General features: G+C 31.5%; 1 protein-coding gene across 1 annotated transcript in view; it reads left to right on the top strand.

The window, feature by feature from the left end:
• Positions 1-18,278, top strand: part of LOC118198171 (uncharacterized) — a 112,469-nt gene that overhangs the window by 28,256 nt on the left and 65,935 nt on the right. Inside the window, exons 13-16 of the mRNA XM_085811965.1 lie at positions 10,724-10,895; positions 11,643-12,683; positions 13,877-13,950; positions 15,184-15,375. Coding sequence (XP_085668091.1) covers positions 10,724-10,895; positions 11,643-12,683; positions 13,877-13,950; positions 15,184-15,375 — 1,479 coding nt within the window. The remainder of the gene's footprint in view (positions 1-10,723; positions 10,896-11,642; positions 12,684-13,876; positions 13,951-15,183; positions 15,376-18,278) is intronic.

Genomic DNA, 18,278 nt, shown 5'->3' with positions numbered 1-18,278 from the left:
ATTCCACTTGTGCACTATGAAAGGGAAAGTAAAATTGGTTACCATAAATTAAAAATTTTGCCTAGTGAATTATTCTTGGCGCAAACTAGAAAAAGTGTTTTAAGATAAATTTTTTAATTTCTTGGTGAGTTTCTTCCTAAATTTTTTAATATTTAGGCTTGAGTTGTAGAATCGAAATATATTATATATATAAATCATTATTTCAGAAAAAGTCTGATTTTGTGTCAGAATACCTATGTTATAACAGTGCTATATATAAATCTAATATGCATTGTAAGTTGCGCTTTTGAGACTTGAAAAACACGCTTTAAATTTCGTCAATGAGCCCAGTAAAATGGGAGTTACAGAACTATCCACTTTTTTTTGTGTGTGTGTCTGTGTATGCATGGTGTGTAACAGTATTTTGTGTAGCGTGAAACATTTGTAGGATACATATTCCTTATAGAGTGTGGTCCATTAAACAGCATATTTTGGCAGATGTAAAATATAATAATAATAAAAAATAATAATTAAAAATGTTAAATATAAGCCTGTTACAATGATGACAAAATTAAAAGTCAAATGTAAGTGGTGTTGCTGCATAGACTGGTTAAAATTCCCCTGAGTATGCTTACTTATATTAGTTTTTGTTACTGAATATAAAAAACATTGATGTACAGGTGTTTGTACACAATATGCAAATTAAAAAGAGAAATATGTTTGGCTTTATGTACATATCTTGGTTAACTATAACATATTTAAAAATTGAAAATTGCCAAACAATTTCTTATAAATAATTCTGCTAAAGGCTAGAAGTTACAAGTGCATGGCAGAATTCTTGCAGGTGAAATACTGTTGGGCATTTTCAGGGAGCTGTGCGTGTTCCCTAAAGCTTCATCTCATGATGTTGTTGTCTTGTCCATGTAATTCAAGGAAGAATGCTTGCCAAAGCATCAAGGAGGTTGGATTTCTACTTCCACCCCAATTTTGACAGAGAGCAAGGAAGAGGGGGGTCCGACGGTCTCTCACCCCTTATCCCTTCCATGAAACCATACGAGAGGATTTTCAACTTGCCGTGTATTTAGAGTGCCTCCATGCCACAGAGATGGTATACATTTACAAACATTCATGCCTTCTTCAGTATTTGAATCCATGCTCTGCAGCAGGCTTCCCTAACCATTATACTGTCTGGCCAGCTTAATCTCACGATGTGAAGAAATTTTTTAAGCATGGTTATCAACCTTGTTAATCAAAGTTGTCTGAAGGTTGCTGCTGCATTTGAAGGCCACTATTTGTCATGGGTGGAATGAAGAAATTATAGTGCATTTGCTGGTAGTTGGTTTGGGACTTTTCAACAATCACTGATACCCAAATAAACAGATGTATCGAAAGTTTCTTATACATTGTTTTAATGCATGAAAGACTTGCACTTCATTTTGCTTTCTGCATTTAAGATGTTGTCATTCATCTTCAACGAAGTCAAGATGGCTGATCATCATATAGTCTGTGGATGGATCCACTTTAATTGTTGACATTGATTTATCTAAAGAGACCCTGAAAAGTGTAATCTTTCATATCGTATATATAATTGACAGTCTTTGTGTGATGGTAATATTCTTGTTGGGGAGGAAGGTTGAGAGAAAACGACATTAAGCTCTATATCTATTACAGATGCTCTATAACCATACAGAGGTGTAAGTAAGGTTCTGTAACTGCAGGGTAAGATTGTTTAGGTTGTGGCAGGCCCATATTTTTTGTTCATGGATGACACTTCTTTGATCAAGCTGCTATAAGAGCAGAATAAATATCTTCAGATTGAGAGTAATGTTCAAATGGATTGATATCCATATTCGCCTGATCTTGATGTTTTGTCTACCATATCAGACATACTAGACACCTTAAGTTATTTCTTGAGTTAGAATGGCAGCTCTCTCCTAAGAGCTTGACATTTTCTGTTTTATCTAAGCTCTTTTCTTAGAGTTCAGGTATGTACTCTTAGATTCCATTTGCTTCTTCAGGAACTTAACTAATGCTTTAATTAATAGTATGAAGAAAGGATGTTAAATGTGCATTTTCACTAAAGATCATTCAACCTATTGAATAATTATAGCTTCAGGAATGGAGATGGCACAATTTCATGTTTTTTAAATATGGTACTATGGATTAACAGAAATATTTTGATACTTCATCTTGCAAACAAGGTAATATTTTTGTAACTATTTATGTATAATTTTTGTATGCTTTGTTTGGTAATTTTTGTGTGTGTGTGTGTTATTAATAATTATTCTCCACTGTCTTTAAATTTTGAACACTTTTTTTGTTTGTTTGTTTGTTTGTTTGTTTGAAGTACATGATGGATAGAGATGAGATCATATGTATATATACATATATAATCGAAACAGAAATTGTAAAGCTAACCAGTAATGAGACGTAAGACCTATTTGGTCTTAAAAATTTTTTGCACATAATGCTGCAAAAATATATGAAATAATAGGTAGAAACATTGCAGGGATCTTGCTAAAAAGTTACCAGGAGCTGTACCTCCACGAAATAGTTCAACGCTGTATTACTAAAATATAAACAAAGAATATAAAAAAAAAATATTAATCTGGAAAAAACTGGAAAAAAACTGCTTACACGCGAAATGAATGTTGGAAGACATGCGAATGCACGAAAAAACTAATCTGATCGTTGTGATATGTGAAAAGTTAATACACATAAAAATAGATTGACGGAAAAAAAATATTAAAACATAAAATTCAAAAATTATAATGAAAACATAAATTTTAAAATTACAAAAATACAATAATTACAAAGCAGAAAATGGTAAATTAACCCATTCGAACCCTCAACCAGGCTTTTCAAGGGAAAAATGATTGAGTGTCAAACTAGGCCAAATACCATTACGTGTTTCGCCGAAACAGACCATTGAAGCTCTTGTTTGATGAGTAAAATTCTTAAAAAACATGAATTGTCCCGAAAAAATCTTTTTTGGAGCGTCAATTCTCTGTTCCTTTTTCCCAACACGTCCGCAGAAAAACACATTAAGGTGTTAAAAAAGGTAAATGCAACTCCGAGCAATGCAAAATTAAAATCAAAATAAAATAAATAGCGGTTTGCTATTAGTCAAAATTACAATAACGTACGGGCTGGTCCTGCATAGCTTAAAGAAGAAAAAACTTTTATAAAGGTAATGGTACTATAATCAAATTAATATGCAATTAAACTTGCAAGAAAACAAACACCGTCGTGTCTTATTAGGACCAAAAAATCATAAGAAACACATAAAACAAAAGAAACTAAAAAACTGACCTGGGTGGTGCCGTCCTCTGTATCGCGCAACAGATTTGAAAAGGGTGCAAATCCCCTCCGTGTCCTACCAACCTTCCTTCTCGTCGTGTGACGTAGGTGGGTGACACAATCTAATCTGTATAGGCCAATGGGCAGAGATTGTAGTTTTGGCGGGAACTCTTATCCCCTTTTTCTAAAGAGGGTGTGAGAGACGCGAAAAGACATGGAAAGATTTCAAAATGGCGTCAGTCAAGTTGTTAGAAGAACAAAACTGCTTCAAATAAGTGAAAATGGCTAATTCAGCTAAGATTACTTATTTTGGCCACAAAAGAAAGAGTAAAATGGAAAAAAAGTCATTTATTAATAAAAGTCGTCATTCTTCAAGCTAGAGGGCGGTCAAGCTACTATGAAAAATGAAAAGGCCCAATTTGTTAATAATAGTAGAATTTGGCCATCTAAGTAATTCAAAACTATTAAGACAATAGTATTAAAGTATAGTGCCAAAATCCTTGGAGGAAAGAAAATGTAGTGACAAGAATAATCTGTACATTTATACAATTTTTACATTAGATTATCTGAATCAGCCATCCACTTTATACCATTGGGCTTTAAGTATAAAATTTCATTATCCAAAACAAATTATCTAAAATTTGGTAAAGCTAATGCCAGCTTTTTTTTAAGGTATTTTTAATTATTTTATGAGGAATTTGGTTATTTTTCAAAATTGTGATGAAGTAAAGTATTTCTTCTTGTAAGTGTTCTGTAGTATTACATATTCTTTTTATTCTAAGTCGCTGTGAAAAAATTGTGTTAATGATGATTCTTTTGAAAAGATTAGAATTCCAGTTGGTTAACTTTAGTGTAGAAAAAGTGAATTCTCTCCTCTTGTCGTAAACTTTAATAAAATTGTAATCAATAATATTTAAGTCAAGGTATACTACATTATTTTGCACCGTATTTGTATTATTTAGTTTTAAGCAAGTTGGGTAGATATTAGCAGCTTCTATTTTCTTATGGTTGTTAAAGGCAATGATATCATCAATGTAACGATAGATGTGTTGGTAAAATTTATGTTCTTTACTTAGTGAACGGACAAAGGTCAATTCTTTTGTGAAAAGGAATAATTCATACACAGCACTTGAAAAATTACCTCCCATTGGGATCCCTTGAATTTGTTTAAAAATGCTATTGTTAAAGAGAATAAAATTATTGAAAAGCACGCTCGAAAGAAAAAGTTGCCATTTTTCGTTATCAATTATTGTCGAAATCTGTGGAATTATATCTGGTAGAGCAAGTAATCTGGTATAGATTTCTTTAAGTGGTAAGGTAGTATATAGGTTCTCGAAATTGTAGCATTGTATATGGTCTATTTTAAGTGAATTAATTGTCTTAATCACTAGCTCGTTACTTGAAATCATCCAGTTGCAATGCAGATCCTTAAAATCATAGTTATTAATTAAGTCACGTATTAAATGAAGTTTTTTTGCAAAAAGATAATCTATCTTTAAGATAACTTTTGGTACTATTGGCTATGAACCTGAATTTAATAGGATACTTATGAAATTTTGGAAGTGCATAGAGATTTGCAAATCTGTTATTATAGTTCAGGGAATGTACGAGGGCCATCCAGGAAGTAGATTATGTTTCCTTCTGTGTCCGCTAGGGGCGGGGCTAGCGCGGCCATCTTGGGGTCAGAGCGTTGCGCAGCTCAGTCTGCATCTAGCCGTGCTAGTGAGAGGTTCGTGCTGTGCTCCGTTCAGATACTGTGACGGTTTGAAATGTCTGCGTTAATTGAAAATCCCGCGAGCTGCGAGGTGCGCTCAGTAATAAGGTTTCTGACTGCAAAAAACTGTAAACCGATAGAAATCTATCGGCAGCTTCGTGAAGTGTATGGGGACAACATTATCACTGTTGGTGGAGTGCGTCAGTGGGTCATAAGATTTCAAAATGGCCGAACCAATGTTCACGACGAAGATCGAAGTGGGAGACCCAGCATAGTGACCGCCGAACTTCTCGAAAAAGTCGATGCTAAAGTCCGTGAAAATCGAAATTTCACAATAACGGAACTTTCTTTGAGTTTTCCACAAATTTCGCGAAGTTTGTTGCACGAAATCATCAGCGAAAAGCTTGGTTACCACAAGTTTTGTGCAAGATGGATTCCAAAAATCTTGACAGAGGACCACAAAAATCAGCGAATGGCTGCAGCGTTGAACTTTTTGGACACTTACCATAAGGATGGTGACTCTTTACTCGATCGCATCGTTACTGGTGACGAAACATGGGTGAAACATGTGAACTGTGAAACGAAATTGCAATCAATGCAGTGGGGGCACACAAGTTCTCCCCAAAAACCCAAGAAATGCATGCAAACAATGTCGGCAAGGAAGATGATGGCGACTGTTTTTTGGGACAGAAAAGGTGTAATTTTGGTGGACTTCCTGGAAAGAGGCACTACAATAAACTCTCAAAGGTACTGCCAAACTCTCCAAAAACTCAGAAGAGCAATTCAAAACAAGCGCAGAGGAATGTTGAGCTCTAAGATCTTGTTGATTCACGACAACGCCCGGCCCCACACGGCAAATGTCACTCGTAAAGTTCTTGAATCTTTTAAGTGGGAGTTGTTTCCTCATCCGCCGTACAGTCCCGACCTGGCACCGAGCGACTTCCACCTATTCCCAGCAATGAAGAAGTGGCTGGCTATGCAGCGTTTTGATGACGACGCACAGCTGCAAGAAGAGGTAACGAAGTGGTTGAAGGCGCAGGCGGCCGAATTTTTCGACGAAGGAATTTCCAAGCTCGTACATCGCTACGATAAATGCCTTAATTTGTATGGTGACTATGTAGAAAAGTAGTATTTGAGTGTGGCTTTCATCTGTATATAATAAAATTTGTTTCCTATACTTTGTTTATTTTTTTATTCCAAAACGTAATCTACTTTCTGGATAGCCCTCGTATCTTAAATCTTTTATGTAGTGCGTTAAATTTATTGATAAGAATTTTGGTGCTGGTAGTAATTTTTTGGTAAGTGCAATTACTATTTAGTTCTGTGTGCAGTAGGTCGAAGTAAAACTTTTTTCAAATAACACTAAAATTGTTACTAGCTTTGTCAATTTTTGTAATGATAAAATTATCTTGTTGTTTTTTAATAAGATTATAGAGTTGCTTCTTATTGTGTAAAGAGTTGAAAGAAGGTGTCTTGAAAAGTAAATGTTGAAATTCTTTAATCAGTGCAGCTTTCCATTCAAGAAAAGTAGTAGTAGGTAAATTGGATTTATCACTAACTAAGATGATAAATTTATCAAGATCTTGATTGAATTGTTTGAAGCAGAAGTGTTTATTGATACTGAAAGTAGGACGAAATTTGGTTCCAAGTTGTAAAAGGGCTCGCAATTCTAAGTCTTCAATGATGTTAAGATCTCCGGTTATAACATGTTGGTGGAAAGGATCGACATATTTATGGTAAAGAGGTAGTTGGCAATTACATATCCTATTTTCTTGTACCTCGTGGTGGTTGATAGCGAGTTGACCTAAGGTCTTTTCAAATTTAAAGCAGGGCTTAATTCGTAGTAGTTGTCGGGAAGCAAGTGTTGATATTTTTTAAAAATGCTAGGTATTTTTAGTTGATCGTAAGAAGGGTGTTTGAATTGTACAGTACAAAACAGTTTTTTGTGAAAAAAAATTGCTATTTTTTAGTTTAAAATTGCAAAAGTCAATATTTAAGTCTTTAACTATTTGTAAACATTGAAAATGTTGATCCATTACTTTAATCAGATTTCATAAAGTAGTATTCTTAAATGTATGTAGAAGTTTAATGGCATTCTTAGCAAATTCTTTATGTTCAAGGTAGGAATGAAGATTTTTAATTATTAATTTCAGATCTTGTGCAGAAAAAAATTTTTTGTTTTTGGAATCACCTCCTCTTGTTCCTCTGGTCGTTATGTTGCTAAAAAATCTGAATTGTCCATATATTGAGACTTCTGTCTGTCTATTGGTGGTATGACTTAAGTATGAATTCAGTCCGTAAGGATAAAGTGACTTTTTTTGAAGTATGTAGATGGATTCCTTAAACAGTCTAAGTTTAGTGTTCGGTCCAATATCAAGCACATTAATTTCTATGTTATCAAAATTATGCATAATATAATGCTCTAGAATTGTGGTATGCTGACTATTTTTTGAGAGATTATTGCTGTTATTTTTTAAATTTTTAATATGCGATCTATGGTTATTAATTCTGAGGTTGAGAGGGTTTTTTGTTTGACCTATATACGTGAGAGAACATTCTTTACAGGTGATTTGGTAGATACAATTGTGAGTCTTTCATAGTGATTGTGTCTTATTAGTTTTAGTAGGAAGTGGAGTAGCATTAGCCAAATGCTGTTATCACATCTATAGACGCGCGCGCTTACCCGGGACAATTCCGAGAAACAAGATTCTAGTAGTACGACTTTAAGCGGCAGGCTTCCGAGAAATGTTTCGTCTAGCTAGGAGGAACGTGTCCCGGCTACTAGCAACATTTTAAAACTTTTCCCAAAATGTTCCGGCTGGAGACGTGTTCCTCGAACGTTCAACCAATCAGACGAAAGGTCAGCTTCTGAAGGATCACGGGTAACTTTCAATATGGCGATGGCTCTCACTGTGAAGTGATGGACGGTGGAAATAGAGGCCGATTTAATTATTGCTGTTTTGTTGTAATACAACTGCCTGAGTCATTTTTTAAATGTGTATATATTCATTAAATATATAATCGCGGAAATTTCAGAGTTGACAGTATTTTACGACGTTCTTGCATTTCGGATTTGTTTACAAATTGTTTGTAGCCAAAAGTTCGCCAAATTTGTCATATTTCGTGCTGATCGTGTATTATAACACTGTTATATAATAGAATTTTATTTCTTAAATTTGAATAATTTTTTAAAATCCGTTTGTATATGCGCGGAACTGCATAATCAGTGACACATTTTAAACAGCATAAAAGATGCATAAAAAAGAAAAGCATAGCTTATGTAATAATGAGAATACTCATTAAATTTGTCTATTATTTTCATGTTATTAATGAAATACTTTTTGAATTATAAATACATTAGAAACTATACTTTTATTGTAAATGCTACATATTGAAACATTGAAAATTTATGGATTTATTATTATGCATGATGAAAAACATTTGTATATACATTCATTAATATAAATCTTATTCATTACATTAATACTAATAAATATATACTAACAACTTCTAAAACATTGCATCTCTCTATCTGTATGTAAATATATGACTTATTAGATGTGTATATATATATGTATGTATGAATACAAAAATGAACATTGCCAAGAAGTTTATTTGAAGTTACTTTTGATTTAGATAATGATTATGTAATTGGCAACAACTATAGTTATCAGTTCTTTGCAAATTATTATGGGTATGTAATAATCAGTTGAAAAATAATTGATGAGTATTTGAATACTAAAGAGTGTACACATTTTGTTATTGGGTTAATTCATAATTATATCATACGTATGATCTACGTAATAAAAACATGACTAATAAATAATAAGAAATGTAACAGCTGTGCATTTATAACATTTGATTACTTAAAACAGCGCCCAACTGATTATCACCTTCATGTCTGTTAACATAATGAATTGCACTTTCCAATTAAGTGAACGGGCCTACTAGTGGCCGAAGCGTCGTTGAACACTGGTAGTTGTGTCTCAGGTTAGAATGCCGCGAACGGGCTGGCTACATGACGTTTCCTTGGTTTGCCCCATTTGTAACTGTTATACGAGCCAGTTTTAAAAAAATCTACAAAGGGATCCCTCCTGTTGTTATCCCTCGAGGCTTTGCGGTAATCACATAAAGCCAATTGAGCCCACCAGCGGCCGAGCGGTAAAGTCGCTGAACACTGGTAGTTCGGTCCGAGGTTCGAATCCCGCGAACGGGCTGGCTGCATGGACGCTTTCGTGGTTTTCCCCATGTGTAACGTGTACACGAGCCAGTTTCCCTTAGAAAGTCCTTCCCGAAGGCATCCCTTCCCTTAGGCAGATAGCCCTAGTATGCTTTGCTGTAATCTCAATAAACCAAACCATAAAACAAACTCATGATGTGAACACCTAATTTCTAGAGTTGGTATAATTAATGTGTTTTAGGTATATTATCGAGTGTTCTATTGGACAGTAAACAACTCACACATGTTTGATTGCTCATGTATTCATATGCTTTATTTGATCTTCATTTTGCTGAATAGTATCTGCTGGCTGTGAGGAGATAAATATCAGCCATATAGATTTTTGTCATTTGAATGGACAGAACAGTAATTATGAGCCATAAAGTTAGTCAGAAAATGCTTTCACCAGGTCACAAATTTTCCAGTGAGCCATCAAATTTTCATTGAAATGCAGACAATGGAAAATACACGTAAGCGATGTGTGATAAATAGACTTATCCAGCACATGTTTTTAAACTATTCTTAGGTGTATACAGAATTTGGCTATTACTGATGTAATTGATTGCTATAACCAGAAGTGTGTTTATCTGTTACATGAAGTGCCAGAGTGGAGATCAAAGAGATTAACTTGATAGCAATCACCTTTCAATTATCTTCCATTACTAACAATAAAGTTTAAAACGAAAAGCGTGTGAGCGATACAAAACAAAACGAAGAAGCGAATGTCACTTGAAAGGAAACGTCACTTTTGCCAATCTGAGCGATAACTGATTCTTGTTTGGCTTTCAGCTTGTTTGCCAAGTGAAGATGGTAACCCTATTTCGCCAAAGGCCGTTTCTCAGAACTGTTGCTACAAACGTTTTGTCCCGGCAACAAACAGCTAATGTGATAACGGCTTTACAGGTTTTTCAAGGCATGTTGCTTCCATTAATTATCTCTATGTGATTGATCTGAACCTGTGAATTGAAAGTAAAGAGGGAGCTAGCCTGCTTTACAGTGTTTTTTTGAAGGAAGACTAATTATTAAGTTCTGTCCAGATTTTTGATAAAAAAATCATTCTTTTCCGATAATTTGCTTCAGTTCTTTTAATTTTCTCCATGTTTTAGTTATATTTTTCATGAATAGTAAAGTAATTTTAATTAGGTTGTAATCTGGGCATTATTTGTAGGGAATTTTGAAACTGTATGTTTAAGCATGAAAAATAAGAAATAGGAATTGACCTTTCCTTTAGACTATTCTTTCCAAGCCTTTGTTGCTATACTGCTGTATTGAAAGCATAGGCTTGTGAAAAAATTTAAATTGCCATAATAATTTTTTACCTTTATTTGTATGTTCTGGAATAGCTTTTCCCCTGTTACTTTATAAAAATATTAGTAATAATATTACTTATTAACCTGTATGCTATAAAACTGTTTAATACTATTAATAGCAGGAATTAATCAACATATTAATAGGCATAGGTTTGTTTCCTTAATTTTCTTGCTTCCTTAACAAGACTTTTATGTTATTAGGTATTTGCAGAGTTTTGAAGATTTTTATCGGAAACTGGGTTGCACAATGGTCACTAATAGTAGATCTACTAGAGGACGCCATAGATCTGATCGAAATTTCATAATTACTAGAACTCGAGACAGAGATACTGCCTCTCCAAAAGGTCGAAATACAAAAGATTTTAAAGATAAGGTAAAAATTTAAATAAAAATAATCATTTGTCTGTGATAATGTGCTTGTATATATAATTAAATTTTTATATGTCATAATAATAACATAAATTTTTTATGTTCACTTATTTGAAGAAGTTATTCTGAAAAAATATTAAGCTTTTGATTGGATTTAAATTGAATCACTATAGGAAAGCAAAACTCTGTACTGTTATAGAGTAATAATTTTTTGCTTTTAATAATTTTTACATAAATTATTATTCTAATAGGAAATGTTAGAATGATTATGTTTATGTTATGTTGAAGGAAAACTTTCTTAAAACATTTAAGCATTGTATTTAAAATGTAATATGTGTATTTATAAATATCAGTTTTTAAAGCAAGTGGAGGCTTATTATATGGCAAGTAATACATGTATAACTTGTTATTGCCACAGGAACATAATACATATTAGCATACTGTTTACAGTAATAAGGGATTAGTGATACATAATTAGTTTTAATGTAAGCATTAAAACTTATATGAATGAGAAATTTTTTCCAACAACTTGTTAACAGATACATGGCTTATGGGAAGTGGGGGACTAAAATCAAATATATATAAAATAAAATTTAAGAACTGGAGGAGCTGTTTTGTGCAAAGTAAAAGAATAATAGTGATTGTGTCTTATTAGTATATAATAGACAGATTTTTCTTTCTAATGTAGTGCAATAATTACTTGTTTCCCATTAATGTAAACTGTTATTTAATGAATTTAAAACTTTTACAGGTATTGAATGAAAAGAAGACCGATGAAAAAGTTAAAGGAGCTGAAAAGAAAGAATCAAAATCGGAAGAAAATCTGAAGTTGGAAGATAAGCCTAAGAGTCCTGAAAAAAAGAAGTTAGAAAGGCTTAGGTCAGATGATAAAGATAAAGATGATAAGCGAAAACGAGAGGAAAAACCAAGATTAGTGCGTACTCCATCTCTGATTAAAGACAAGAAAGAGAATAGTGCAAAGGAGGAGGAAAAGAAAGATCCTAAGCCAGAGAAAGCGAGAACAAGAGAAGATGCTCGAAAAGAGAAAAATGAAAGTCCCGAGAAGAAAGGAACACGATTGAGTTCTAAAATGGAGTTGGAGCGGAAAGAACGTGAAGAAGCTCAGAAAGATAAGAAAGAGAGATCACCAAAAGAAAAGAAGGAAGAGAAGACACCAAAAGAAAGTAAAGAAGAGAAAAATAAAGATAAAAAAGAAGAAAAAACAATCAAAGAAAGAAAAGTGCTGAAAGAGAAAAAAGTTGAAGAAAAAACAGTAAAGGATAAACGTGAAAATCCAGTGCGAGAAAAAAGAGAAGATAGATCTGTAAAAGATAAAAGAGACTCATCTAAGGAGCCAAAAGAGGAAAAAACACCAAAAGGAAAGAAAGAAGATATTAAAAGTCCTGAAGAGAAATCTCCATTGAAGAAAAAACTTGAAAGGCTTGCGAAAGAGAAAAAGGAAGAAAAGGTTGTAAGACCTAGAAGAGAAGATAAATCTCCATCTGTAGATGTTAGTAAAAAGCCAGTTGAAGACATTGAAGCAAAGATTATGAAAGAAGAAAAAGTGCTGAGAGTTGAAATAGAAATAAAGAAAGAAGATGCTGTGGTAAAAGATAAACTGAAGCCAAAATTAAGAGAAAAAAGGGAAGATACTCCATTGAGTGAAGATGGTCATGAAATTGTTGATCTAGATGTATGTGAAGATAAAGAAAGTATGTCTTTGGATGGATTTGAAAAAAGAGGTCCTGGACCAAGGCTCCGAGGCGATGACACTGATGAATCTTTGAATAAAGTATGACTTTGTTGATAAATTTTATTATTTTTGTGTTTTACACTTATACTTTGAATTTAAAACAAAGTAGTATATTTTTAAATTTGATTTCTGACAATTTAAAATATGACTACATATATGATTGATATGTTCTTAATCATAATGATTGTCAGAAGTGTTTTCATACAAGAATTAGAAGCAGTCACATAAACTGAACCATTTTAAATCTCTTTAGTTTGTAATATATTAATGATTTTATTAGACCAAGATATTTGTCTGAAAGCATGAATAAATTTCCTAATTGCTTTGCATCAAAAATACTTTTTCACTACTTTATGATTGGTGATGCATACAATCAAAAAGTGGACTTTGAATCAACAAACTGCAGAACATATATTATGGCAACAAAATTGCAGAACATAACTATTATGCAATTGTGGTTGGTTTTATGTTGTTATTGTAAAAGGCAATATTTTAAGTTCTTTGTTTATCACTTTACTTATGAATGTAACAATGCTAAAATTTTTATATTTGGTTGTTTTTTAAATAACTGAAAAAAATCTAATGTAGACACATAGTAATTGCTACTTTTCAGTTAATCAGATACAAATCATAATTGTGTACCAAATACAGTAACATATTTACTTTATCTCAAATAGCTATAAATGATGTTATTAAGAATAAGCAGGTAGAATGAGCATAGTCTAGTAATTTCCTATTAATATTGTCAGTTGAAGTGCAGTTTAAAAAAAGGGGAGGATCAATAAGGATTACAACAGGCTTTAACAATTAATGAAACAAGAAAAGATTATATTGCACAAAGAAAGGTTTATAAAATAGATGTTAATTTAAAGGTTTGTGTATTCTGCTTCTGATATCTGTTCAGTTTATTTACTTTTGGTGTCAGAAGCTCACATTAGTAGAATTCTGCCCTCTACAATTAGGAATGAAGTGTTGTGTAGCTGTTTATTGCAATAATTACATGCATTTTTATTTGTAAATTTCTGAATTTTTTTAATTATTTTTTTATTGATTTAATAAAAGAGTCGTTTCTTTTATGAAGCTGCATTTATTGTTAGGGTTGCCATTTCAATCTTTAGTTAGATTTCTTGCTGACATTTATATATGATGCCTTGTTAACATAAAAATACTCTAGTGCTTGTTTTATAAGCAATTTGAGATAAAATATACTTACTCTAATTTTTCTTTTAAAGGGTAAAAGAAGGTCATTGAAAGATGATAGGGATGAAAAAGATTCAATTATTGGCTTAAGTGATTCTGATGATGAGTAAGTAATGATTTATGTTATGAAAAATCAATTATTGTGTAAGTGTGTATTCACATGCAGGTTTGAGTTATTTATTTGACTTACTGAGCTTTTGAATTATGAGCAATGAAATGTGTTTTTGTTCATTTCTAAAGCATGTATAAGAAAGATTACAGAAAATTTTCATTTTCTTTAAATGATTAAAAAATATTTATCATATATGAATTTTCTTTAATAAGTTTTATTTATATTTTGAACCTTCAGTTATTTAAAAATTTTAATTGATCATGAATGTATTATGTGATACTTTTTAAGAGCTTATAACTGACTTGTCTTTCAAAATTAATTAATAGTTGAATATTAGTATAAATTTCTGTTGGGAGGAACCATTCTTCCATAATGAGCTTGCAATTAAAACATCTTAATTTAATTAAATTACAATGAATCGGAAAGTAAGTATAATCAGTAGCCTGAAATTTTGAAATTCTTATTTACTGATGTTCCTTACAAGTAATTCATATTCTTTTTAAAATAAACTCTCTTAAACTATGTAAATTTTTAGTTAAAACATTTTGGAAGTATTATATATATATATATATATATTCAGTATGCATGTTACTTCTTTATTATAAATATAAGTAAAATAGAAGTTTTTGGCCATATTACTAATTTCATATATATTTTTTTTAATAATTCAAAATATTAATTGACAAATTCTTTTAAGACACTTTTGTTTTAGTTGTGGAATTTTCAATAATCTTAAGTGTATCTTCCAGCTATATTGAAACAATCATTCCAAGAAATGCAGTTGCAAAATTTAAAAATAATAATTTACACAAAATATCATAACATTTGAATTCCATTTCTTTGAATAAATATTTATTTGTATAGTTATTTGGTCAATCACTTCAGCATCAGTGTACTTGTATTTCATTAATTATTAAAGGGAATAATTAACAGAAATGTAATTTACTCTTCTTAGAGAATTTTTCTGCAGGTTAAGATCTATACTCATAGGTATATTTAGGTTATAGATTGGATGATTAATTATGTTTAGCATTTAAATTTTCAACAAATCATAATATATAATGATTTGGAATTTATAAAATTTGTATTGCATTTAAAGTTTGGATAGATAAAAGTATTATTACTGATGTAGCACGTGGTATTAAAACTTCTGTAAAGGAGTTCATGATCTATTTATAATCAAATGTATTATTATTCACAGATTGTATTTTAAATATATATTTTTAGGAGTTTTACCAATGACTCTGAGAAAGCATACAATAAAGATGTAAAACACAATGAAATAGAAGTTGGGGATCGTGTGAAGGTAAAATATGGACGAGGGCGAATGCAAAAGGTGTATGAGGCAAAAGTTCTGAAAGTTGAAATGGATGGGCCTGACAAACGCTTTTATGTTCATTATGCTGGTTGGAACATGAGGTGCCTTTATATTTTGAATTAAATGCATTTTAGATTTCTTATAGTGTTATTCTTAATAAGTAAATGTTAATATTGGTTAAATTATCGCACATATCATGCTAAGCTATCCTTTCCTAAAACTATTATTTTAAAATTTTGATCTGTTTTTTTATTAAAGAAGTGTAAATTTTTCTTCTTATTAGTACTTTTTTGTTGTAAATTTGTTATAAGCTATGCAGAACCTTTAACCTTTTTGCGATAGCGCACCTTTGTTTAAGATGCTGCTGCGGCATGGTAGGGAATCAAAGGCAGTCACCATACAGGACGGAGGTTTTGCATCGCTAAGCCTAATTTTATTAAAAAAATCAGAAAAAAAAGTTTCACTTCTAGCGTCGTAACTTTTGGTACCATTTTAAATTATTAATTGAGCTCTTATGTATGTTAAAATTCACACTTAATAGCATTTTTTTCTTAATTTCATTTTCATCTTTTTACATGAAAATGTACTTAAAAATTTCCTTTTGGAAGCGCTATTCAAATTATTCCAAAGTTTTAATTGATAAAATCCATCAATAAAGTTTAAAATTAATAAAACAACACCTATTAACAGTAAGAAGTAACAAAATTTAAAATGAAGACTGAGTTTGGTGAATCTTTAAGCACAGAGAAGTATCACTTTCTGACTCTTAGAAAAAGAATCTTCACTCTCATCTGTGTTAGTAAATGGTTCATTAACCATACGAGGGTATTCTTCCTCTGATAAATAGTGCCTTCCCGCTATAATAGACTGGAGGTGAGGCTTTCCGAAATAAAAAGAGAAGAAATGGAAATATATCTGAAGGCAATGCAAAACGTAATTACATGCAAACGGCAATGCACATATTAACCCTAAATATATAACCATATATGGTAGAGGGGAAAATGGAATAAAAAAAGGAATTGGATATAAATCAGACATAAAATCATAAATATTTATATTAGCACATGGTGATTTAAAGAGCCCACCTCTATTTACACTTTCCCTACCCCCACCCTCACAACAGTTGATGAGTAAAATATGTATCAAAGTCAGACAGAATTTATCAAACTCAAGGTCAGGAACCTAAAACTGGGTTCATTTCAAAAGTAATGGACATAGAATGCCATCTAGTGGCTTTCAGAAAAACGTTCCAGCTTAAAATGCATATATGCATCACCTGTCCTCTGAATGCAATCTCTAGTGATGCGTAGATGGGACGCCTGGCTGTAAGAGACATTCTTAGGGAATGCGTATATGGGACGCCCGTCCTGAAAGGATTAAAAATCATTTTCGAGGGCTTAGAAAAATTATGTAAAAAAGCAAGTTTGGAAATGTACTGTTGCGTGCGTACGGGTTCGTAATAAATTGAATACACAAGTCCGATGAAAAGTGAATAAAATTTATTCTTATCACAACAAATAAAGCAAAATGCTGAAATTTCTTCAGAGATATTCGTACAATATCGCAATATCTCACAGTAGTTGTATTTTAAACGACTAAAACATTGAATAAAACTCAATTTAAAAAAAAAAAAAAAAAAACTACTGAGAAAGTTAATCCGATCTCACTGCGAATTCGTTATAATCATTAACAGCAGTAAGTAAACAACTGAATTGAGTTGTTTTATTTCAGCTTTTATAAGCTTTTTTCATCTGTCATGAGAAGCTTATCTGAAATTCTCGAGTTGTCTGGAAATCAAAAGAGTACAATTACGAGACGTCTATTTATTAAAATGTTAAATGCATAGACTTCATTTTAATAAAAAAGAAATGGAAATGGAAAAAAAAGGAAGGGGCGAGATAAAGAAATCAAAAATAAAGATAGAAATTTAAAGTCTTGCTCTATTATTATTATTATTTCTTTTAATATAATTAAATTTTATTTAATCATATGTCTAGATTGTAAGAATGATATGATGAACGTATTAAGTTTTCGATATATAAGTGAAGTTTCTTGTTTAATTATTTCACTCAACTTTTAACAAAACTTCAAAGAACTGCCTTTATCTTAACACAGAGCAAGAAATATTTTGAGTAAAATAAATTCTTCCAAGTATAGTATTAGTATGTATTTACCAAGAAATTATTATTATGTTTTGTATACATTGCTTGAATTCCAAGTGACACCATTTTCTTATATTTCATGAATTTTATTAATTTGCATATATTTAATCCTGTAAGTATTGCAAAAGGTATTCACAAGTGATTATTCTCTGCAGTGGAGACTTTTTTTTTTGTTTTTTTTTTTTCTGTTGCTAAGCACAGTTTCAAGTTCTAGATTTCATAAGCTGATACTTTTCATGAGTGCTTTCCCATACTCTAGCTCTTCGATTGCCGTCATATTTTAGCTTGAATAATGGCTGTAAATAAGTTATACTTATTGCCGTTTGAGTCATATTTGCCCTTAAGTTTAACTATTGCCCAGAAGGCTTGTATCCTAAAATTTCAATATATATGTGTGTATGTGTAAGATAAAAAATGTGGTAATCAAAATTATAATTTAATTTGGTAAATAGCCTTTTAATTTTTCTTTTTTATGTGTTTCTTATGTTTTTTTAATGTTTCTTATATGACCCTCAAGCTACATTTCCTCAAGAACTTGGATTTGGCTCTAAATTTAATTTACAGAATGATATTTTGTTCTAGTATTTTAAAATTATGTCTTGAAGCCATTTATTTGTTTTATCATTGTAGCTGTGAATATTCTACAAATTTTCTCTTTCTTTGTTAACAAACTAATGCTTTCTTTTCAAAAGTTTTTTTTTTCACCAAGCCTTTTTCACTTTGAAAGGAGAGAATATGTAAGATAAAAAATATGTAATTCAAAATTAAAATTTAAAAAGCCTTTTGCTCATTTTTAATTTGGGTACTTCCTCTCTAGTAATAACGTTCTTGAAACTGCGCCA

This window comes from Stegodyphus dumicola, chromosome 2 (genome assembly GCF_044657685.1).
Source record: "Stegodyphus dumicola isolate Sdum_Otavi_A_Nest chromosome 2, ASM4465768v1".
Lineage (NCBI taxonomy): Eukaryota > Metazoa > Arthropoda > Arachnida > Araneae > Eresidae > Stegodyphus > Stegodyphus dumicola.
This window is presented reverse-complemented; position numbering and strand designations above follow the sequence as displayed.